Source organism: Neovison vison, chromosome 9 (genome assembly GCF_020171115.1).
Source record: "Neovison vison isolate M4711 chromosome 9, ASM_NN_V1, whole genome shotgun sequence".
Taxonomy (NCBI): Eukaryota; Metazoa; Chordata; class Mammalia; order Carnivora; family Mustelidae; genus Neogale; species Neogale vison.
In genome coordinates this window covers 80,278,093-80,304,169 of record NC_058099.1, presented here as the reverse complement: position 1 = coordinate 80,304,169, position 26,077 = coordinate 80,278,093, and the positions used below count along the sequence as shown (strand labels likewise).

Below are 26,077 nucleotides of genomic sequence, written 5' to 3'. Positions count from 1 at the left end.
TGATATCTGCTTCAGATTGGAGAAGATGACTTTTATTGCTCTCTGCCATTTCATAAGTGTTGCCATTTCTCATGGCATGGAGGTGACTGGGAAACAGAATGTATTCAGTACAGTACAAGACTATCTTTCTCTATTCACATTAAAATTAGGACATTATTACCATAATCCTTAACATTATTCCCTTTCTCCTCCCCCTTCTCCTCATCAAAATTATTAAGTCTCACTGAGGACTATGTACCAGGCATCTCTTGTCTTCCAAAAGTAACTATTTATTAAATGAAAATGTGGCTGAGACTGCATGTCAGGATGAGGAAGAAGCGGTGCCTCTGGGCAGGTCTGATCTTCCAGGCAGGTGACCTGTTCCTGCAGAACCGAAAAGAGACTCTGCTGGGCCAGGGTGAAGGCTGTCCTACCCTTTCACAGATGACCAAGTTCATAATGCTAGGCCAGGGGTGTCAAATAAAGGGCATCCCAGTTTAAGAAAGACATGAGAAGTTAGGAGGCAGTTCAGAGGACAGCTGCCACGAAGATAAAAGAGTTTAGAAAAGAAGATGTAGGAAGAGTGGAAGGAAATACTGGGATTATTTAAACCTGACAAAAGGGAACCTGGAAAAACTGTCACAGGTAGTTCATTTTCAAACATACATGGGGATGATAATCTAGGGTAGAGCTTCTCAACCCCTTTTCCTGGCAAGACACTCCTAGGAAAGGATACACAAGGCCCACAAGGGCAATCAGGTGAGGATCTTCAAGACTACATTCTGCAGGAAGGCCGGGACACTCCTGGGTCCCACCCTGCCCCCAGAGGAGGGGATCAATAGCTTACTTAGCAGCCTGCAACCTATCCCAGCCTTTGGGGAGTTTATGAACTATATGTTTGTGCTCCTCCCCAGATTCATATGTTGAAACCCTAATCCCAATGTGATGGTATTAGGGGATGGGGACTTTGGAGAGTGATTAGGTCATGAGGGTGGAGCCCTCATAAATGAGTTTAGTGTCCTTAGAGAAGAGACCCCAGAAACCTCTCACCCACTTTTTACTGCCACATCATGTTGTAGGGAGAAGAGGAACCTCCTGTGAACTAGGAGGAAGGTCTCAACAGACACTGAGTCTGCTGTGCCTTGATCTTGGAATTCCCATCCTCCAGAACTATGAAAAATATGTGTGTCGTTTAAACTACCCGGTCTATGGCATTTATTACAGGGCTGCAACTCACTGAGAAGGGATTTGTACAACTATTAGGGTGTTGATGTACAGAACACAGTATTTTAGGTAGAGCAAGAAGAACTGGGGTCAATATTTTATGAAATACTGAAATAAAAGGAGAAAACACTTTATTCTTCAATATGAAAAATACTGGATTTTGTGAAAGGGTGTGTGTGTGTGTGTGTGTGTGTGTGTGTTAGCTTGTCCCCAAACTTTTTATGCAGTTTAACTTCACTAACTTTAGGAGTATGAGTGCTACAGAGTTACCCCCAAGACCATTTGAAAGTTTAATTATTTACGTTTGTTTCATAGTGATTTTAGTTTTGGGATTATTGAATAATGCATTATTGATTTTGAGTCAGTCTCTCTGACTAAAGATACTAAAGGCTGACTAAAACAAAAACTGAAATGTGCTGTGCAACATGTAAAAAACTAAGTGTGAAATAACATTAAGGTCTCTATCTGGGTTCATGTAAGGCAAACATCTTCTTTTAAAGGTATTATTTATTTGACAGGGAGCACACAAGCAGGGGAGCTGCAGGCAGAGGGAGTGGGGGAAGCAGGCTCCCCATGGAGCAAGGAGCCAGATGTGGAGCTTGATCCCAGGACCCTGAGATCATGACCTGAGCTGAGGGCAGTTACTTAAACGACTGAGCCACCCAGGTGGCCCAGGGAAACACATTTTATATGAAAGATGCATTTGAGGACCTATGTGATCCTGAGTGTAAATAACAGGGTACAAGCAAAAATTCCAGGTAGTCTTGCAGACGTTCAAGGCATGGAACTAGTAAGACCCAAGTCAAGGTCTCAAATATTAAAGGGGGACCCAGGTAATAAGTGAATTATACATGGAACAACAGAAAATTTCGTAAGTTTCATAAATGATGAAAAGGAGTAGGAAAATAGGATGGCAGACCTGAAGGACCTAGGAGAATGGAGGGGTCTTTTGAGCTAGTAGGTGGGGAGGGGCTGTGGACACACCTTATTCAATTGTCCCCTCCTTCACCCTCAGAAACTCTTTGTGACAGTGCTCTGTGATGTAAGCCTGGGGAGGATATATATTCGGCGTGTGCACAGTATAGGCTGTCTTATGTTTCAGACAATGGAGTTCAAACACTGGAATGTTCTCTCACTTCTGAATAGCGATACTAAACCATGTCTGAGCTTTGGCTCAACATGCTTGGAGATTGATCCAGCTTCACCTTCCTGTGTGGGTTGGGATTGTTCCTTCTGTTCCTGTGCTACCTGGTGGGGATTCCATTTCCCAAATTGGAAAACCAAATCCACCCAATAGGTAAGAAATCCTTGGGGGGGGGTGCTGGTGCTCAACACAGATTGTTACGGTTTCCATTTCTAGTCCCAAATTTTATTTTATTTTATTATTATTATGTTTTTAAGATTTAGTTTAAGAGAAAGCAAGAGAGCACAAGTGGGCTAGAGGGGCACAGAGAGAGCTAAGCAGGGAGTGCAATGTGGGGCTAGATTCCAAGATGCTGGAATCCTAACCTGAGCCCAAGACAGACACTTCACCACCTGAGCTATCCAGGCACCCTATTCCCAGGTTTTAAAAGGATTTTGGTAGAGTCAGAGAAACACCTAAAATGGGAAGTTTTAAGAGAACAGACATTCATTCCTCTAGGAAAAGAGGCCTGGCAGGGGAAGTGTTAAGGAACGACTAAGGTTTCTACTTGAAACTCATAATCTATCTGGGTTTGGTGGAGGGTCTTGGGTAAAATCCCAAACACGGGGAATCTGTAGTCCTGGATTGGGTTATTTTGAGAATACGGGGTCTGTGTAAAAGAACAAAGTTTCCCAGCACTTTATCATCAGTCACTTTCCCAGGTCAAGCATCACTCAAGCCTTCCTTCTTGCTGGGCTGAGAACGAGAATAGTGCTGACCCTCTGAGAAGAGAGTGGGGTCAGAGCTATGGCCTAGGATACAGGGTCCTGCCCAAGGGAACACAGATGTGACGTTGGGCTTCATTTTCTATGTCCTCATTGAAAAAAGGACTTCTGACTGAGAATACCAAGTGTGGATCTCCAAGACAATGTCCTCAGACTTTTTCAAAGTAGCAAATATTGGAAATATTTTATCACCTTAAAAACCGAAAAAAGCAAGGAACATAAAGTTCTGTTAATTAAAGTCCTAGTCTTCTTGGATAAAGAATGTCTCCATTTCTCTATGGACTCTGAAAAACAATCTGAGGGGTTTGAAGTGGCGGGGGGGTGGGAGGTTGGGGTACCAGGTGGTGGGTATTGTAGAGGGCACGGCTTGCATGGAGCACTGGGTGTGGTGAAAAAATAATGAATACTGTTTATCTGAAAATAAATAAATTGGAAAAAAAAAAAGAATGTCTCCATTTCTGAGAGAAGAGTAAGACATAGGTTCCAGCCTCCCTCATTCTTCTTATTTTTGTTCTAGCATCAGGGCAGAGCCAAGAGGAGAAGGAAAGGTAGGACTCTGGAAGGTAAGGTTCTGCCTATTCCACCTGAGCTCTCCATGGCTGATCCTTCTTGCTGTCCTTTCCATGAGGGCCCAGTCCATGATCTCTGAGGATGCGAGGCACTAGGTACATTCCCTCTCAGAAAACAGAGGCCTCAGAGGAGAGGCTCGTGGAAATGCAACCAGAGTGCAAAACACTTCTCAGATTCCCTGCTCTGACCATTACTGAGCATGAAGCAGTGATGGATCTGGGCAATGAGTGCTGCCCAGTAGATGGCCATGTGAGATGTCAAGAGTCCAAACTTCTGTCTCCTGACTTTGTGAAAGCTCTGTGACATCATGGATACTCAGGAGTCTTCCCTGAGGTAACCACTGACCTCTCTGCTTCAGAGAGGTGGTCTGATCATCACATGGATAATTTACATGAAAGTACTTTATACATGAAGCAAGATTACTAACCAGCTTCACATCATTGGCCATTTGTCTTCACCTATTCATTATTAGGGCTTTCATAGTCCAACAGCCCAAGGCTGCCCATAAGAGGACTCCTGTATTATTACCTATGTTTCTACTTTCACTACATAACCCATTCTCCTGGTTTCCCAGATAACAGATGCCACCGAAGAGAAGTGGAAGAGACCCAGAAGCTGATCTCTGTTTTAAGAAGGTGACCATTCTTTCCCCTTCTGTCCTATTGCCTCTTAGAGCACGTTTTATGCAATTGCAGGATTCACTACAGTCTATCATACCATGGGAGGGGGTTGCCATAGGAACAGATATTGGGGTGAAGGCTGCTGAGTACACTGTCAAGTCATAAAGGTGGGGCACTGTGAAGGGACAGCAGGCTTCAGGTGGCCCCTCCCTTGTCACTCCTGCATGTCCTCCTCCCCTTGTTCTGGTCCTGCTGCAGCTTTGTACCTCCTGTCTCCTGCAGCCCCCTCGGCCGGCATCATGATACCATCCACTTTCGTCAACCGTTATGTCCAGACCCCTCCTGTGAGGTGTGTAATAGCACAACTGCTGAGATCAACTGGCTGCCATTCCTGCAGGCCCTGGAAGATTCTACCCCCTTGGCTTCCACAGCTCGTGTGACTTCTTCATCGTTCACTCTCTCCCCTGACTTCTCAGCAATCCCTCCAGGAGAGCCAATATCAGCTTCTCTACCTAAGACTTCCCCACCATCTGCCTCCATCTTCTCACCTAACCCAGAGATCCCTGTGGCTGATTTATTTCCACCCTCACTACCGCGTGATTCTTTGCCACTAGAGCCCTTTCCTCCCTTGGATTCCAAATTCCCAATGGACCATTTCCCAACTCAGCCCCCTGCCTTTCCTCCTGTCCCACCACATCATGTCCATTCAGTGGACCATAGTTCCAAACAGAGACAGTGTCTCTAAATACCGTCTTCTCTCTGGACCCTACCCTTTCCTAAGAAGTCAGCCCCTTACCGGAGTTGTCTCAGAGGGTGAATCCCACTGAGACCTTTGTTCATCATCACACACCACCAACCTGGTCTGCTTCACCACCGCCAGACTGCAATTTATCTGTGACTCCATCTAAACTGATTTCCATCTCAAGGAAGCCTGTTCCAGAGAGCTCATCCCCACAGAGCTCTGGTGGGTTGTCTATTTCTGCCCCAACAATCATAGGCATTGACCCCTCCAGCTTGTCAATTTTAGACCTCCCTTGGTGACAAACTCATGCCAAAGACTTCTTCCCTTCAACCCTGCCTCCATGTGATTTCCATCAAGAGTTTCTGGCCCTCCATTCTTCAGAGGATTCTTCCAGGGGAGACCCTGCAGCCAACTTTGTAGAGCCTGGTAACCTCTCACTTCTCAGCCCTGATGCCCTGGCACTTCTAGAGAAACAAGTCCAAAAGAGGAGTGCTTTCCTCAGGTGGGAAGAAACAAAGGGTTCTTTTCCAAAACAATTATTGCTAAGCATGATTTGGCACCCTCCCTTCCTTTCTGCAGCAGCAAAGACCAATCAAAGGAGCTGCCTATGCATCAGCAGCGCCCATATCCTACAACCTTGGAGGAGGGCCATTTACAGCAAACCCTCGTCCAGTTCTTCTGGGGTGTCCAAACTCCACATAGTGAGTCCTTCTTTCCTGCTGCTGATGCCTCAGATAACATCTCGAATGCCTCCCCAGAGCAGCAATCCCCAGTAGTTCCCTATCCACTTCCTCCATCCTTGCCTAAGAACCTGCCTCAACTCCTGCCTCAAACCCAGCCCCTACCTATCCCTCATGTCCAGCCCCAGGCCCACCTTCAATCCCCACTCCCAATCCTGCCATCTGGTCCTCTACCTGACATCAAAATCTGTGGAGCTTGTTTTCACAGACCTCAGAATGAATCTGAGAGTCTCACATCAACAGAAATGGAACATCTGGAATGGAACGTGTTGCAGAAGGTACAGGAATGTGTGTGGGATTTATGCAGTGTAGTCCAAAGATCCCAGGAGGACTATTGTCCTTCAGCTCCTAACCCTTCTCTTAGCCACAAGGCCACCAAGGCCCAAGTTGTAATCTCTGTCCCTGCTGGACAGTTTCCTCTGAAAGAAGAGCTTCGGAGAAAACTAGAGAGTCACTTTCGAAAGAGGCTCATCCAACACTGGTGGGGCATTCCCCACAGGATCTATGAGTCTCTCTCACTAATGAGACATCCGAGTACTCTTCCACAGCTACCTGAGTCTCAGCGCTTTCGTGACGCTCATGGATCTCTAAGAGTCAGAGCAAATTGAATGACACTGAAAGTGTCAATGACGAGAACTCAGAAATGCTTCAGCTAGAGGATGGTGACCTGAAGAAGGATCAGGGACACAACCCAGAGAATGGCCCAAAAGATGATCTGTTGAGAGACCTAGAGAGCTCTTCAGATCATGATATGGGGTACTATTCTGAGAAAGAACTTAGGAGCCCATCAGAGAAAAACTCCACGGTGTCAGTGGAGACTACAGGTCAGAGACAACTTGAAAATGACCTGAAAATACATTTGCGCAAAAAGTCTGAGGAAATCAGTGAGGATCAGCTCCCTGGGACTGTGCATACTTCATGGCGTACAATGAAGCAGACATCACTTCCTTCTGAGAAATCCCAGACTGAATTAAAACAAAGAAGTTTGCTACCATCAGAGGTTGAGGACTACTCCCTGAATACCTTCCAGGAGCTTCCCTTTGTTGAACCTCATGTACAACAGATGCTGGAAGCCCATATTAAAAGGTTTCGTGGAGGAAGCTATGGGGCCTTCCCTCCAGGGTCCTTGAATCCATAGAGATCTTTAAATCGAGAAAGGCCACATCCCCTTATAGCCCTTCCTGCTCAACCAACACAATTCCTGTGGCAAATTCTAAAACTGGGGGCTTCAACTCCCTTAGAGGAAGCTTGAAATCTTGCCAGGAGACAAAGCAGGAACAGCAAATTCAGCCCCCATTCCGGATCGTCCTCACCCTGCCACCTCAACTCTGGGCAAGGAAGAGCAGAGAATTCCAAGGCAATCAACCTCTAATATCAACCATCAGCTTGTAGAGGATATTCCAAAAACTAAGGATGGCAGACAGACTCTTAAACCTGTCAAACATGTCAAACATGTCACCATAGCCAACAGATGGGCTCCAAATCCGCCTGCAAGGCAAGCTGGGGCCAGACATGAGCCAAAAGATAAGAGTACAAATTCCAAAGATAGCAGAGGAGGAGGGCAGCAAGGCATAATGATGAAGAATCCAGAACCTGTTGGGCCCACAGAGTCCAGGGAGATATTCAGGACCAAGGAATTTCATACACACCAATCACAACCTAGCCTCTTGAAAACCAACAAGCCAGTTAGCTCCCAAATTATAAAGGGGAATAAGCATCAAGTCAAAACCACCATCCCACCAAACATACCAACTCCGCACAATCCTAAATCATTGAATCTCAAAGAACAACTCTTGCACGAGTTAAAGCTTATGCTGGAGGACAGGGAGCATAGCCAGACCCAAGCCCAATGCACCGGCCTGCCCCCTGCCTCAGATTGTTTGACTTATAAGGACTCACTGACTCCTGCCCAGGGTGTCTCCCGCGGGGACATGAGAGCTTCCCAGGTGCTGCATGTCCATCCAGAGGACACAGGAATTACTATGGAACAATAGCAGGAGCCCTGGGTCCCTAAGCATGTCTTAAGGAAGTGCCAGAATAAGAATCCCCCACCTGCTGCAAAGACCATGAGGCCTCTGGGCTCCATGGCACAAGAGCATGGTGGAGGGGATGCAGGATTGGAGACATCCCAACCGAGAACGAACAGTTTCCCTACTGAAGATGTGGCACTGAAGAAGAGGTTCCCTACTCAGGATGTGGTATTGAAGGTAGAGCTGGGAAGCCAGCCTTCCCAGACCCTATCACAGAAGGGTCAGATGCCTCCTGAAAGCCTTTCACAGAAGGGTCAGCTTCCTTCTGAAAGCCTTTTCAGTAAAAAAATGAAGGATTTTTTTGCAATGGCTTCCTCCTGGGATAAAATGCAAAAGGCAAGAAAACTCCTATGAGAAGCCCAGTCCCCTATCATCTGTTGAAAGCAGAGGCCTGCTTAAAGGTACAGCTGCCTTTACTGGGATGCCTGAAGCTCAGAAAATCATGACAGCTGTTGGGAAGTTCCAAGAGGAGAGAATGGGGTGTTGGCATGCAATAGGCAGCACCTGCCCTCAGCAGCCCATTCCCTCCCCAACCAAGTTTGGGAAAACTCAGCAGAAAGCACAAGTGCAGGCCCAGGTACCGCCTGTCCCAGGGTACCCTTTCAACTACAGGGTTCCCGCCCAGAAGGGGACGAATACCAGGTCCTGCCAGCAAGAAGCTGTCTCTGCCAGGCAAGGCCTTACTGGAAGTAACAGCTCAGAAACAAGGACAGCCCCCCCCCCCCCCGAAAGTTGTGGCATTTAAGGACCAGCTACCGTGTCAGAAGTATCCCCTCTCCATGCCACACAGGGAGCCTGTGCCCCATGCAAACGCCGCCTGCGGGCATCAGGCTGCCCAGTGGCCTCCGGCCACTCTCACAACTCCTGAAGGCATTGTGTGCAGAGATGTGTCCCTACTATTTAGACAGAAAACTCTTCTCCAGAATTTCCAGTGAGAGGGTTTTGGGGGGCATTTCCTACACCAAAATAATCGCTTGTGAGGAATAAATATTTCCCTAATAATACTGATGTCTGTTCTGTGTACTATCTTGGGAGCATGGGTTTTGGGGAACTCAGTTCCTGCTGTTACTGATTGCTTCCTTTGGTTTCTAAAAGGTGACCAATCTCCTGCAGCTCTTGAGAAATATGTATCATGTACCCCCCAAAGCCCCCAAAAGCCCATTCCCTCTCTGAAGTTTGGGAGATGGGCCCTCTCTCCTGTCCCATGGCTTAGCCTTACTGAAAATGTATAATAGCTCACACCTCTCCCCTCACTGAATGTTTTACACCCTTTACAGAAAGTCTTCTATATCTAAGAAGGATACAGAAGACAGGTATAGTTTTCAGAAAATAATGATTAAGCCCCCGTTGTTTCTTCACTGTTATTGTGTTACAGTAGCGTAATCATATAGAAGTCAGTGATCAGAGGATCCCACAGGTGGGTGAACTCTGAATGGGAGTGTTTGGTGGGGGGGTGGTGTTTGGTGGTGGGGGAAGAGGAGGTGTTTGGGTTGATCTTGGGCTGGTTGGGGTAGGGTTGAATAGCTTCGATGCTGTCCTGTGAGTCAGTTAAACTTGACACTGAGGTTTCCTACTGGAAGTGCTTCCCTTTCCTGGGTGTTTCTTCAGGCTGCTGGACTGAGGATGTTTTTTGCAGAACAAAAGCATCACTTAGCTGTTAGTGGTAGGAATGTTGACAAGGTAGCTACCACCTTCTAGGGTAAGATACCTTTGAAGAAATGAAAAGGTGAAAGAGTGACCTTGCTGGTGGAACAAAAGATTGCCTAATCATCTCCTTCACAAGGACCCTGTCCCGCTCCCCTCCTCCTTCAGTCTGATCCAGGCACCACCACTTGAGGCAGACTGGAATCTGGCAGAGCCTACTGATGCCTTATACCAAAGAGGCATGGTTCTGTTCCTTGAGTATGCAAGCAATACCTGCAGGCTGTCAGGCATGGCATCCCCTTTGGGGGAAGGTGATCTTGGTGCCTGCCTTCCATCCACACTCGATGACAATATATAAGATACGGCCTTTACTATGGCTAGCATGGCGGTATGCCACCTTCAATATTCACGGCCTTAGTGGAGCCATGGTAGCTCTTCCCCCAGAATCATGCAACTTATGAACCCGAGGTGAGTTCCAGAATGTGTACATGATATAGATATTTGGGGGCTTATCATGGAACTCAGTGGAATGCTTTTTTTTGGCCAAGACAGTACACATTCCCACACTTACAACAGGGCTCTGGAGGGAAGGCAACTCCACCTCAGAGTGGGACTCAAAATGGGATGAGTCTTCTGGACAGTCTCAGGACTGCTCAGGGCTAAAACAGAAAACCAAGTGTTCATGACCTCTCTCATTATCACACTTGTAGCTTCTTGTTCAGGTTATCATGGACCCTACACTATTTGAATGTTGGGGTCACAGAAAGAATACAGATTTGACGCTATGGAGGCCTTGAGGGGAACAATAGGTGGGAAGGGACCCCAGGCAGGGAACCTAAAGAGGTGAGGAGGGGGTGCAGGAGGCTCTAACATCTATGCAGACAAACCAGCCAGTAACCCAGCCTGCCAGTTCCTACATAATCTCATTTTAGGGTCCATTATGGCCAATCCAGTGCACTTCGTGCCACCCTGTAGAGCTCATTACCGGGAATACTTCTGGCATCAGAATCCTATAGTTTGACATTCTGTCCCTCTGCCTCATGCCCCTGTCCTTCCAGCTTCTATGTCCCTGTTAATTTTTCTACTCCACATCATTCACTTTCCACTTCTTGCCTATCCAGTAAGGCCTTCTTCTTCCTTTCCTCACTCTCCAAGATAGAACTTATGGGTTGTCAGGTAACCAACATGTAAAAAGCACCAGTCCAGCATAGGAAATAGAGTCCATGATACTATAACCGTTATCTGGTGACATGTGGTAGCTGCAGTTATGGTGAGTACAGCACAGTATAGCGTTGCATACCTGACACTAATGTGATATTGCATCAGCCATTCTTCAATTAAAAAAAAAAAAAAAAAAACAGGGGGCGCCTGGGTGGCTCAGTGGGTTAAAGCCTCTGTCTTCAGCTTGGGTCATGATCCCAGGGTCCTGGGCTTGAGCCCCACATCGGGCTCTCTGCTCAGCAGGGAGCCTGCTTCCTCCTCTCTCTGATGGCCTCTCTCCCTACTTGTAATCTCTGTCTGTCAAATAAATAAAATCTTTTAAAAAAAAATTAAAAAAAAAAACCACAAAAAACAAAAAACAAAACAAAACAAAAAAGCAGGCCCCAGTACAAGTAGACCCCATGTAATCTCCTTCAGTCCTTCCTGTCTGGCAAAATCTTGTCTCTCTGCCTTTTCTTTAGAAATGCCTTTTTGATTACTGTTGGATTAAATCTCCCATGTCAAAACAGTCTACTCACTACTGAGTCTACTGATGCCACATGAAATTCAGCCCCAGCACTACCTGGAAATCATTCACTCATTCCACAAATACTTATCCAAGTCCCACTAAGGTGAGCAAAATAAATGGAGTTAGGTCACTATTTCCTTAGTACATTCTCTTCTCAGTGTTCTCAGATCTAATTTATTTTAAATTTCATTTGAGAGAGAGCAGGAGCACAATCAGGAGTACTGGCAGAGGTAGAGGGAGAAGCAGGCTTTCTGCCAAACAAGGAGCAGGACTCAATCCCAGGACACCAGGGTCATCAGGTGAACTGAAAGCAGATTCTTAACTGACTGAGACACCCAGGTGGCCCTCAGATCTATTTCAAATTTCCTTTACTTTCCTCAAACTTAGGCCATCTTCGCTTGCCCAGCAGATGTGCTGGACCACAGTTCACAGAGGAGCAAGAAAGCAGTGATAGAGCTTCTCACAAAACAAAACAAAACAAAACAAAGCAAAATCTGTCCAAAAAAATCTCCCTATTCTTGTTTTCCTCTTCCTTCCCGTTATATGGAAAGAGGTTTCTTTCCCAATCTCAAAGGAAATATACTTCCTGAAATGTCTTTATTGAGAAAGAGCTAACTTCTAGTCTTGATGGACTGATTTACCCTTGCCACATCTCCTCCTGACCCCTGTCCTTATGAGGCACCCAACATCTTTTTTTTTTTTTAATGATTTTTACTACAGAAATGTTTAAACATGTCCAAGAGCACATAGAACAATATAACTTCCGACATATCCGTCACCCAATTTGCACTGTTATCATTGGGCGGGTGTGATACACCGTGATTAAAGTGCAAAAGTCCCTTTAAACATTTTGCCATCCATCTCTGAGATATATGCAATATGTCCACGTCAAAGCTCTCACATTTCTTTGATGTTTACCACTTTGGTCTACACACTTATTCAAAGCAGGTGTATGCAGCATTTGTGATGAAAAGGCACTGGGCTTTAGAGGTTTTGGTAATCAGTTCTGCTCTGCCTTATAGTCAAACCTGAGGAGCCATTTGAGTGAATTCCTCAACCCCACAGAAGAAGTAATCTTACGGAGCAAATTCAGGGCAGAATTTCACTGTCCCTTAAACACTCAGTAATTGTAATACGCAAAAAGTATAGAAGAACACTGTATTTGTTGTTAAAGACTTGACACTACGTGTTTTCAAATATTTAAAGAAAATTTTGTCCTGTTACATTTCAAATAAACTACTGTGTTTCACCTTAAATGAAGTAGATCAAACACTTCCCTCTCTCTAAATGGCATTAAAAAATTAGATGAAAACTGCTCAAGATCATTAAGCATCAGATAAATGAAAATTGAAATCAATATTTGCCAAACTTTCACACCCACAAGGATGGCTAAAATAAAAAAATACAACTGCTGGTGGGAATGTGGAGAAATTAGAACCCCCACACAGTGTTGGTGGGAATGAAAAATGGTATTTTTCATTTCAGATATTTTAGAAAACAGTATGGCAGATGCTCAAAATGTTAGACATAGGGTAAACATCGGACCCAGCTGTTCCACTTCTTGGTATATACTCATGAGAAATGAAAACATAGGTCTACAAAAAAACTTGCAAACAAATGTTTATAGCTATCTTATTTATAAGGTCAAAAGATGGAAACAATTCAAACATCCATCAACTGAGAAATGGGTAAATTAAATATAACACATCCCTAAGATATAATATTTTTTGGAATAAAAAAGACCAATGCATGTCAAAACAGGGATGAACCTTGAAAACACGTTAAATGAAAGAAACCAGTCACTAATGGCCACAAATGACTTCATTCACATGAAATGTCCAGAATAGGAAAACCTAGAAGCAGAAAGTAGTACATTTTAGAGCTAGAGGGAGCAGGGGAGAGAAGAATAATAGCAAAATGTTGCAGATTTGTTTCTCTTAAGTCATGACAATGTTTAAAACTGACTGTGGTGATACATATACTGAAAATCAAGGAATTATACATGTTAAATGGGTGAATTTTATGGTATGTGAGCTGTATTTCAATAAAGCTATTAAAACAAGTAAAGGATTTAAAAATAAATGCTTAAGGATGATAAGAAGGAACACAAAGGACAAAAGTTGTCAACACATTTTTGGAAGATGTAAATCTGGTGGAGGACTGCTAACTGACCAGCAAAGCAAACAAAGTGCTGGCACATCATTCACACTGTAAAACCCGGAAGACCAGCAACCTGGTGGCACTACAGAAAAAAGAAATTAGGGATTCCACATTAGTAAACATGTTGAATTCTTCTTCTTTGTTGTTTGTTTTATATTGCATATAATTTCTAAAATATTTTTTTTTTTTTGAGTTTGGGTGCTCTTTGCCAGTTTTGTAAAACCTTGTTGAAATGTCAGCATGTTTCAAATGTGCAGAGTGGATCCCAGGTTTCTTGTATTGGACAGAACTTGAGACAACTATTTTAAAGCTAGCATTGCACCCATCTGGGGTCAGAGTATGGTGGAGGTAGTAACTTCTAGAATCAAAGTCAGAAATCTCAAAGGTTGGGTTAAATTCATTTTTAAAATGTATTTGAAAATAAAGTTGTGGAAAAGTTGCATAGATGGAAAAGCCATAGATGGTAAAGCCATATACCCTTTATCCAGATGTTCCTATTAAGATTTTGACCTGTTTACAATCTCTCTCTCCTTTCCTCCTTCCCCTTCTCTCTATATAGGAAGACACATATACACATAGGAAAATTATGCATATATTCTTGAATAATTGAGAATATATTTCATGTATCACACACTTTCTCCCTGAATATTTCATAGTGTATTTCGTTTTTCTTTTTTTTTTAAGATTTTATTTATTTGACAGAGAGAGACATAATGAGACAGGGAACAGAAGCAGAGGGAGTGGAAGGGGAGGAAGCAGGCTTCCTGCTGAGCAGGGAGCCTGATGCAGGGCTTGATCCCAGGATCCTGGATATCATGACCTGAGCTGAAGGCAGATGCTTAATGACTGAGCCACCCAGGTGCCTCCATAGTGTATTTCTTATTGAAAAGAATGTTCTCTGACACCACAGTTATCTCCTTCAGTAAATTTCACATTGATGTAAAACTTTTAATTAATCTCCCACTCAAATTCCATTTTTATCAATTTAAGTAATGTCCTGTGTGTGTGTGCATGTGTGTTTGTGTGTGTAAACCTCCTTACAGGAGTTAGTATAGGATGACGTACTACATCTAGTTGCTGTGTACCTTTAGTTTCCTTTAATTGGGATAAGTTTCTCAGCCTCTTTTAGAACAAGGCCAGGTTTGAAAAATCAATTCAATGTGCCATATTTACAACTCCTTCTCACCTGGAAATTTTTTTGGGTGGAGCTTATCTTGCTCAGATGTTAAAGGATGTTTTTATAGTTGTGAGTCCTAAGGGCCTCAAGGACAGTTAAGACCATACTTTCTATTTAAAAACAATTCCAGAAATTCAAAGATATGTTGGGGGGGTAGATTTTTCTTAACAAACATATGTCCTGCAGTCAAGGGAGGGTATGTGAAGTGGGGCAGGCTAGAAGTGTACCTTCCTTTGGGAGAGACAACGGTGAAGCTGTAGATGCAGGTTATGAGAGGAAAAGAAGGCTGCCATTACTGGCAAACACTCCTCATATGGGAAGAAAAGGACTGGGTGTCTAGGGCCAAAGAGTGATTCATCAGTGAGGGAACATAGGCGAGTCAAGTAAGGAAATGATACAGGGCTTAATTTCAACAGCTTATAATCTAAATAATGAAGCCATAAGGGCTCCAACTATTAAATGACTAGGTAGCATGGGGAGAAGAAATAAATACATATAACCATCAACAAAAATGACATTATTATTTAAAACTGGTAGAGATGACAATAAGGTATTTTGGTGAAAATTCTACAATGGTCTGAAAACATACTTTGTGTGATTTCTATTATATATTTTTAAGGTGTGTTTTGTGGTCCTCAATATGGTCCATCTTAGTGAACGTTCCATGTGAACTTGAGAAATATGTCTATTCCGTGGTTGGATGAGGTATTTTATAAATGTTAATTAGAGCAAGTTGATTGATGATATTGTTTGGGGCAACTATATCTTTACTGGTTTTCTGCCTGCTGAACCTGCCCATTTCTGACAAGGGATGTTGAAATCTCCAAAAATAACAGTGGATTCATCCATTTTTTCTTGCAATTATACCAGTTTTTGCCTCACATATTTTGACACTATGTTTTACATGTGTACCTGTTCAGGAGTGTTCTGTCTTCTTGGGGAATTGACCTCTTTATGTTATGTAATGCTTTTCTTTACCTATGATAATTTTCCTGTTGTGAAGTTTTCTTTGTCCAAAATAATACAGTTACTCCTATTTTCTTTTCATTAGTGTTACCATGATATTTTTTTCTGTCTTTGTTTTTAATCTCTCTGTAATTTATATTTAAAGTGAACATTTCATAGACAATATATAATTGGGTCTTGTTTTTTTCTGTGCTCTGACAGTCTCCTCTTTTAATTGGTGAATTTAGACAACTTCCGTTTAATGATTTTTAAATATAGTTGGATTAATATCTCTACCTTGTCCGTACTATTTGCTATTCATTATACCTATCCTTCCTCTCTTTTTTTCTTCCTGGTTTTAAACAAGCATTATATGTAATTCTATTTTCTCACTTTTGTTAGTCTATCAATTACTGTGTTTAAAAATATTTTAGTGGTTGTCCTAGAGTTTGTAATATACATTTACAAGTACTCTAAGTCCCCTTTCATATAATGGTATATAACTTCATAGATAGTGCAGGAGTGTCCAATTCCTCCTGTCCTTTGTACCACTGATGCCATTCATTTCACTTATTCATGAACTATAATCACTGAACACATTATCATTATTGTTATTATTAGGTCAATTGAGAATAAGATGAATGAAAGTTTTATTTGGCCTTCATTTATTCCTTCTCTTCCTTTACTTTATGGAGATCTGAGTTATTTTCCTTCTCAACAAAGAACTTCTTTTAACATTTATGCAGGGCAGGTCTGTTGCTGATGAATTCCCTGTTTTTATTTGTCTAAGTTTTTTTTCTCTTTTACTTTTGCAGGATAATATCACTAGATATAAAATTTTGGATTGGTGTTTTTTTCTTTCAACAGTAAACATTTCACTCCAATCTCTTACTTTCATGGTTTATGATAATAGGTCATAATTATTATGTTTTTTTCATCTAGAGATAGGGTTTCTATTTCCCTCTGGATTCCTTCATAATTTTATCCTTTGTTTTCCTAACATTTGAATATGATATGTCCAGGTATGGACTTTTTAAATACTTCCCTGCTTGGTGTACTCTGAACTTCCACAATGTATCACTAACCTGTTATTAATTTTGGAAACTCCTTGGCCATTATTAAACATTTTTTTCTGTTCTCTCTTCTTCTGGTATTCTAATTATATATCTGTTATAGAGTTTGAAACACAGTTCTTGGATATTCTAGATTTTAGCATTAAGAAAATTCTTTTTCTCTTTGTATTTCAGTTTGGAATGTTCCTACTGACATATATGCAAACTCACATATTCTTTCCTTGCCTGTATGGACCTACTGATGAGTCGATCAAAGTCATTGTTCATTTGTCATACTGCTTTTTTTTCTAACATTTCCTTTTGATTCTATCATAGAATTTCCCTCTCTTGGCTTACATGCATCATTTGTTTTTATATGTTGTCTACCTTTTCCATTACAGCCCTTAACATCATAATCGTGGTTATTTTAGATTCCATGTATGAGAATTCTGAAATTTGGTATATCTGAATGTGCACCTGATACTTGGTTTGTCTGATTAGTTTGCTTTTTCTTGCCTTTAGCATGCCTTGTAAGGTTTCTTTGAAAGCCAAACATGATGTACTGGGTAATCAGAACTGAAATAAAGAGACCTGTAATGTGAAGTCTTAGGTTAGTCTGGTTAGGTATTGGGTATGTTTAATATTTACTGTAGCTATGCATATCAGAGGCTGCAGTTTCCTTTAGTGTCCTTGTTTTTGTCTCTCCTAGTGTCTTTAAATTTCCCTAAATCTCCCTACATAGAAACTATACCAGTGGTGCCTGGGTGGCTCAGTGGGTTAAAGCCTCTGTCTTCAGCTTGGGTTATGGTCCCAGGGTCCTAGGTTCAAGCCCTGTGTTGGCTCTCTGCTCAGTGGGGAGCCAGCTCCCCCACCCCCTGCCCCGCCTGCCTCTCTGCCTACTTGTGATCTTTATGTTTCAAATAAATAAATAAAATCTTGGAAAAAAAAAAGAAACTATACCTTGCAGCTCCTCTTAGCTATGATCCTGTTCCTACACCAGAGATATCAATATTGTAGCAAGGTGTCAGGGGAGGGGATATGATTAATCATTCATCTTTTTTTTTTCTTTTTAAAGATTTTATTTATTTATTTGACAGTGAGAAATCACAAGTAGATGGAGAGGCAGGCAGAGAGAGAGAAGGAAGCAGGCTCCCTGCTGAGCAGAGAGCCTGATGCGGGACTTGATCCCAGGACCCTGAGATCATGACCTGAGCCAAAGGCAGCGGCCCAACCCACTGAGCCACCCAGGCGCCCAATCATTCATCTTTTAATGGGCTTATATCCCTGGATTTTGATGTTCACTAGTGTTCAAAGTTTTGGCTTTTTGATCCACTCTATCAATGAGAAAGAAAGCCTAGAGAGGGCTGCTGTAGTTGGTAATTTGCCTTCTCCCATGGGTCATAATGCTCTGGTAGGCTTTTCCCATTGAGTAGACTTCTGTTATGGAAAAAACTCTGGGAATATTTCACAATGTTTCCAAACGGTTACCTTTCCTTTTCTCTCCAACACTACGCTCCCCTGCCAGAAATAAGAGCATTTCCCCCCCTTTTTTGGTAGTTCTTTACTGTAAGAACCAGGCTGGGTTGGGTCCCATAAACAATATAACCCATAAGTAAATGGGGGGCCCCATTAGATTGTGACCTCAGGAGTTTCTCACTCTCATGCTAGCCCATATGCATCCTTCAGCAATTTGTCAAAGTGTCTGTTTAAGTCTCCTACCAAGAGAGCAGTGATGAGCCACTAGTGCCTTCTGTTTCAGGTAAGCGAATCTTAGGTATGATTTTCCACATTGACACTCTGAAGATTTGAGGTAGTGGTTTGCCACTATGGTTCCAAGAAATGTCATTGATTTTTAGTCTGTTCAGCATTTTGCTTCTTTCACAGACTGAAGCGATGACTCCCAGGCTTTTTAAATGTTAGATCTGGAACCAGAAGTTGCCCTTCAGAGAATGACTATTTTCCTGTTCCTCTTCCCACATTTCTAAATGAGTTTGGTAGGGTCAGAGAAACACCTAAAATGGGAAGTCTAAGGAAAGAATAGACATTAACTCCTCTAGGAAAGGAGATCTGATGAAGATCTGGCGAAGGACTAAGGAAGCACTAATGTTTCCACTTGAAACACATAGTCTATTTGGGTATGGTGGTGGCTCTTGGGTAAAATCCCAAACACAATGATTCTGCAGTTCTGGATTGGGTTATTTGGAGAGTATGAGGTCTGTGTAAGAAAACAAATTTTCCCAAGTCTTGATCATGAGTCACATTCCCATGTCAAGCATCACTCAGTCAAGCCTGCCTTCATGTTGGGCTGATCAGGAGAACAGTGCTGAGCCTCTGAGAAGAGACTGGGGTCTGAGCTATAGCCTAGGATACAGGGTCTACCCAAGGGAGCACAGATGTGACTGTCGGGATTCAGTTTGTATGTCTTATCTGAACAAAGAACTTCTGAGTGAGAATATCAAGTGTGGACCTCCCAGACAAAATCCTCCTTTGATTTTCAAAATAAAACCTTAAAATTAAGAAAAGCAAGGAACACAAAGTTCTATAAGTTAAAATACAGTCCTGGTGTTCTTGGATAAATAATGTCTCCATTTCTGAGAGAAAAGTGAGAGATGAGTCCCCACTCCTCCCTCTTTTCTTTTCGTTCTAGCATCAGGGAAGAGCCAAGAGGAGGAAAGGTGGGACTCTGAAAGGTAAGGTTCTGCTTATTCCACCTGAGCTCTCCAAGGCTGACCCTTCCTGTCCTTTCCATGAGGGCTCAGGTCCATGATCTCTGAGGATGCCAGCTGCTAGGTACATTCCCTCTCAGAAAACAGAGGCCTCAGAGGAGAGGCTCATGGAAACGCAGTCAGAATGCAAAATCCTTCTCAGAATCCCTGCTCTGACCATTACTGAGCATGAAGCAGTGATGGATCTGGGCAATGGGTGCTGTCCAATATGTAGCCATGTGAGACATTAAGAGTCAGAACTTCTGAAGTTCTGAGACTTTGTGAAAGACCTGTGACATCATGGATACTCAACTTCCTCTTTGAGGTAACCGTTGACCTATGTTCCATATAAGGTGGTTTTCAGTAACACATGGGATAGATAATACATACAAAAGCCCACTGTGAATGATCAAAGTATTAATATCATCGATCATGTGACCTTATATCCTAATAATTGGTGCTCTCCAAGTCCAATCTACCAAGGATATCTTTAAAGAACACTCTATTCAGGCTTCTATAAGATCTCTCGCTTCTATATTCATTATTCTCCTGGTTTCCCAGGTTGGAAAACTTGCCAGAGAGAAGTAGGGGAGGCAAGAAAGGTGCTTTCTCTTCTGTAAAGGTGAGTAAACATAACCTTGTTCTATGTAACCCTCTTTTAAGCAGAGTCTATGTACTTTTAGATCCTCAGGGAAGCCTGGAATTGACATGGGATGGAAAATTCTCTGAGTTAGAATTTGAAAGTCTTGGGGATGTTGGTGGGTGGGGGGCTACCTTTGCTAGACTAGCCAGGGTCACATATGTTTGTTCTGGTCCTGGTTACAACTTTGTATATCCTATCTCCCTTAGCCCACTAGGCCGGCGTTATGATACCATCCACTTTCATCAACTATTATGTCCAGACCCCTTCTGTGACACATGTAACAGCACAACTGCTAAGGTGAATCGGCTGCTGTTCCAGAGACCCTGGATGATGCTACTCCCTCTGTGATCCCCTTGGTTTCTACAGCTTCTGTGACTGACTCATCATTCACTTTGTCTCCCAACTTCTCTGCAGTTGCTCCAGGAGACCTAATACCAGACTCTTTGCCTGAGCCTTCCCCCTAATCCCCTCCATCTTCTCACCTAAACCACCTAACCTTTAGCTGACTTTTTCTTACCCTCACCCCTACGTACTCCCTGCCACTAGAGCCAAAAGCCTAGGATTCTTAATTCCCAGAGAACCATTCCATACCTCTATCCTGTGCATTTCCTTCTTTCCTACCATATGATGTTCAGACAACAAGAGGCCACTTTACCTCTGAATACCATCTCCACTCTTGACCCCACCATTTCACAGAATAACAACCTCTTACCACATCTGTCTCAGACAAGGAAACCCACTGATTCATTTGCTTGTCATCATGTACCACCAACTTCATCTGTTTCACCACTGCCAGATTGCCCTTTAACTTTGATTCAATCTAAATCAATTTCCATCTCACTGAAACCTGTTCCTGAGAATTCATCTCCAGATAGTCCTGGTGAGATATCTACTTATGTCACAACAATTAGAGGTAGTGACTGTTCAAAGCCATCGAGTTCCGAATTCACCTATTGGCAGGCCCATGCCAAGAACATGTTCCTCCCCACATTATCACACTCTGATGTTCACCAAGAGCAAGTCTACCTCCATCAACCAGAAACCTGTCTCAGGAGAGACTCTGCTACTAAACACAAGGAGGCCAGTGGAATTTCTTTCCCTGGTCTTATCTTCCAGGCCCTATTGCAGAGACAAATGGAGAAGAGAATGGCTTTCCAGATTTTAGAGAAGAAAGTAAAAGAGGAGGTACCATTTTCCAAACAAATGTGGTCAGATTACCAAAGGACATCTTTAGGGAATTTGTTGCAACCGCTTGATGTACAGGTCACTACATCCTCCAATATTGGATGGAACACTGAAGGCAAACCAGAGCAGCTCTCTATTTATCAACAGCTCCTGTATGTCAAAACTTTGGCAGAAAACTTGCATCAGAAATATAGCCAGCTCTTCTGGGGTCTTCCTTCTTTGCACAGTGAGTCCTTAGTAGCCACTCTCCTGTTTTCTAGTAGTACTTCTCCACTAGAGTCTCACTTTGTCTTATTCAATGGACTTCATAATACCTCTGCCATCAAAATACAAGCATCTCCACCACTTCCGCATTCCCAACCATTTCCTCTCCCCATTGTACACCCCCAATCCTTGCCTCAAACCCTGTCCCCATCCCAGCCTCTACCTTTCAATAAGGTGAACACCCACCCCCATTTTCAATCCTGCCTCCCGATCATACCACCTTCTTCATCCCTGATTAGGGACTGTGGAGTATCTTTCAATAGATCCAGGAATGAATCAGACTCTCCTATCTTGACTGAAAATCAACACCTGGGATGGCACATGTTGCAGAAGCAACAGGAAAATTTGTGGGCTTTAGGCCCTGTGTTCCAGAAACCTGAAGAAACCATTTGTCCTCGAGCTCCCAACCTTCCGCTGGTTAGCCAGTCATCCCATGCCTATGTACCAGTCTCCATCCTGCCTGGCCATTTTCATATCATCTGTGAGCCCCAGGAGACACTCGAGTTACATAGCCCAAGGATGGTAATCCCACACTGGTGCCTCCATGACTGCAGAAATCTAGAGTCCCTAGCAGTGATGGAGCCTCAGCATACATTATCAGAACTCTCTCAGCAAGACAAAGGCAGACATGTTCACTCACAATTCTCTGAGTTTCAGGGCCATAGTAACAGAGATCTAGCAAAGACTGAATTGAGTCTCCCTGGAAGTTTCCATGAGAGGGTCCAAACAAAGTTTCAGCTAAGGAAGGATATGAGGAGGAATCTTGGGTATATCCTAGAGAAGAGTCCAGAAGACATGCCACAAAGGGTCTCAGAATGCCACCTAGTGAAGGGTCTGAGGGCAGACTTGGAGAAAAGTAATTGTGTGTGTCATTCAAGGAATCACTCAGGGAATGAATTATTGAATGTCTCAAGGAAGAACACAGACCAGAATCAAATGAAAAGTATTCTTAGTTTACATATGAGCAAGAAGTTCTGGCAGATCGCCACAGGTAGGATTCCTATAGGTGTGTGTTATTCGTGGCTGGCTGATGACAATACATTGCCTTTTTCTGGGAGTTCCCAGACTGCTCCAGAAAACACAGATTCTAAAAAGACAATGGTGGGTAGGGTTTACTGCCAGAGCACCACTCTAGAGCATTCTTTTCTTGATCCCAGTACACGACAGATGCTAGAGGCCCATATTATTAGATTTCGCATGAGTCAGAGGTGGGGTCTACCACTCAGGGTTCTTGGATCCATTAAATTCTATATGTTGAGAGAAGCCAAAACATGGCCTCTTCCCCAATTTGACTTTTCTTCCTCAGCCATGCATATTTCTGGGGTCGATTCCAAAGTTGACTTTTTTAAACTCCTTGAGGGAAGCTCTAAACCTTTTTTGGGAAACAGGGTGAGAACAACAAAGTCAGTCCCCACTGCGGATCATCCTCTCCCCACAATGTCATCAGTGGGCAATGAAGGACAGGGGGGCCCGAAGGCATCACACTCTGACACTGACCATAAGACTGCAGAGTGTATCCAGAGAGCTGAGTCAGGCAGCCAGACTTTTCAGCCCCTTACACACAGCATCAGAGCTCAAGTGCGACCCAGTGAGACTGTACCAGACAACACAAGTGGCCCAGAGGTACCCACAAGTCGAGCTGGGACTGGACATGAGCCAAAGCATGAGAATTTGAGTTCCAGTAACAGAGTAGATATGGAACAGGGCAAGGTGATGGTCGAGAAGAATTTACAACACTCTGCCATGCCCAACCTGTCCAGGGATATATCTGACACCAAGGAGCTCTGTACCCTTCAATCCCAATCTTGGGAAATCTTGACAACCAGTGAGTTGGGAATCTCCAAAGTAATAAATGTCAACATGAATAAAGTAGAAACTGCCCTGACCACAGAACACCCCTCACCAAAAATACTGATTCCTCAAGATTCTAAACTATCAGACCTGAAAAGACAGATCCTGAGTGAGTTAAAGTTTAAACTGGAGAGTGAGGAGCATAACCAGGCTCAAGGATGTCCCACTGACATGCACCTTCCTTCAGAGAGCTTGACTTCCAAGGCTTCACTGACTCAGTCCCAGAGTGTGTGCAGCGGGGACATGGAGGCATCCCAGGTGCTGCATGTCCAACTGAAGGACAGCAGAATTAGCACGGAGGAGCAGCAGGAATCCTTGGGCTTGAAGCTGGCCTTCTGTAAGGGCCAGCCTATGAATTTCTCAAAAAGAAGTGCAAAGAAAGTGAGACCTCAGGATCCCAAAGCAAGAAAATGCAGAAGTGAGGACTCAGGAGTAGGGACATCCACAGGCAGAGAGGAGAGCCTCCATGTTGAGGACATAAAATTAAAGCATGCTTCCTCAACTCTGTCACAGAACGAACAGTTTCCTCTTGAAAGTTACTTCAGAAAAAAGATGAGTCAATTTTCTCAGTGGATCAATTCCAAGAAAAAAATCACAGGGCATCAAGAAAGTCCCCAGCAAAAAGCCAAGTTCATGTCCACCTTAGCGCAGCACCAAGACCCAGCTGAAAGTGTGGCTACTTTTGGGAGTGATTGGCCTCCTGAAGCTCAGAAGTTCACTACCATTGGGAAGGTCCTAGAAGAGAAGGAGGCACGTGGATATGAGGCCTCAAAGTTAAGCCAGCAGCAGGAGGAACTACAGGCCCAGGTAGGGCCTAACAAGAGACCTCCCTCCAAATATCGGGCTCTTTCTGACCCACAACAAGAGAAACAGACAAGTATCAAGGCCTGCAGTCAAGAAGCTGTCTGTGCTGCGCAGCAATGTCCTACAAGGGTCACACAGAACAGAGATAGGGTCACACAGCCCCAGAAAGCTGAGGCCTTTGAGAATCAGCTATTAAGCCAGAGTCAGTGCCCTTCTTCTCTGCCTTCTGGGGAGTCTGTGCCTCATCCAAGCTCCACCTGTGTGCATCAAGTATGCCAGGTCCTTTGGGCCACCAGGGGTGACCCTGATGAACGTACTGTGTTTAGCGATTTGACTCTTCTACTCAGGCAGAAAATGCTTCTCCAGCACTTGCAGGGAGAAAAATTTCCCTAAAGAAATCATTCAGTCCTTATCGAGAAAGGTTCACAATTTTCATGACAATATATCCTCTGATGAGAACAACCTTCAGAACAACCAAGAATATTAATCCTCCTCAATAAATTTTTTTCCTAATAGAGAGTGGTGTTTTCTGTGTGCTGCACTGGGACTGGAGCTGGGGCTTGCAACCAGGGAAAGGAAGCAGTGTGTTCAACTCTGAGTAAATGCTTCTGGCTTCTACAAGTGCACCAGTCCCTTATACAAAGCTGGACAGTGGTCTTCTCAGTTTTATCCTGGGGTCCTTTATTTGATCCTGCTCTGATATCCTGTATTTAATACATTTACTTTTTTTTTTTTTTTTTTATAAGAAGTATAATGTGCTTACTCTGAAAACCTTCAGGCCTTTACAAATAGAAAAGCCCTTAAAGTCTAGAACTTGATTTAAACTCTCATCTCCTCCCAAACTATTTGTTGGGTAAGACACTATGTCAGCTAGGCCTCACCTCCTGGAGGCTATTCAGGCCCAATGATACTGTTTCAACATACGAATATATGGGATAGTCGTTGAGCATGAAGACAGTGCCCTCAGCGATGTTATCAGGGACACTGTCCTCCTATATGGTGCCTGCCTTCCCAGACTTCCAACATTTTACCCCAAGGGTCCAGTAATTGAGGGGTGCATTAATTATCTATTGGGGTGTAATGGATATTAACAAAATTTAGTGGGTTAAAAAATACATACTTATTATTTCATGGCTTTTGTGGGTCAGAAATTCGGGAGAGGCCTACCTGGATTCTCTGCTTCAAGGCTGCATTTAAGGCGTCAGCTGAGGCTACTACATTCTCATCTGGAGGCTTGACTGCGGAAGGACCAACTCCCGTACTCAGTCACATAGTTGCTGGCAGGATGCAGTTCCTCAACGTCTGTTGCAATGAGATCCTCAGTACCTTGCTGGCTCTTGGCTGAATCTGGCTGGTTCCTTATCAAGTGGGCTTCTCCAGCATGGCAGCTTACTTCATCAAAGCAAGGAGAGAGTTTGCAAACAAGATAGAAGTTACAATCTTTTGGAAACTAGCAATGGAAATGACATCCTATTACCTTTCCTTTATTCTATCACTCAGAGGCAAATCACTAAGTCCAGCCTATGCTTAAGGGGAGGTGTAATTACACAAGGGTGTGAACACCATGAGTGGGGATGATCGGAATCTTCTCAGAAGTCTTCCTAATGCAAGAGGAACAACTTTTGTTGTTCCAGGTTCTTGGACAACTTCTTCAGTTTGCTGGCGCAGAAGTCTCCAAACATGCCAAGTGGATCTTTGTCCTCATTCATGCCCAAGTCATCAAGGTCAAAATTTCTTAATGGCTAAACAAATTGGCACCTGGTAAGTAACCATCACAGAGATTGGAGCATCCAAAGGAAGGAAGGAAAGGTGACCTAGAGAGGTCAAGGTAGTTTGGGTTTATCCTCAATGATTAAGTAAAATAAACCCTGAGAGCCACCTGACTTACCAGTATTCAAACTGAGGGGCAGGGAGGGAAGCTGGTATAATATGGCTCATCTGGCTCTACGACATTCTCTCTCTTTTGCCCTAGCTCCCAGACCATAGGTGTGTAGAAGTAACCTTCAGCTTCTGTAGACCTAGTCAACATTATAGAGGAGGGGAACCCTACAGGTTGCAAGGTTTAATTTCTGTTTTTGTTAATATACTTAATATAGCACATCCAT

General features: G+C 43.4%; 1 protein-coding gene across 1 annotated transcript; it reads left to right on the top strand.

Annotated features, from left to right (window-relative positions):
- The first annotated feature begins 20,492 nt into the window (after positions 1-20,492).
- Positions 20,493-24,365, top strand: LOC122916966 (spermatogenesis-associated protein 31D1-like). Its single transcript, XM_044264340.1, has one exon. The coding sequence runs from the start codon at positions 20,493-20,495 to the stop codon at positions 24,363-24,365; it is 3,873 nt and encodes a 1,290-aa protein (XP_044120275.1).
- Positions 24,366-26,077: the final 1,712 nt, after the last annotated feature.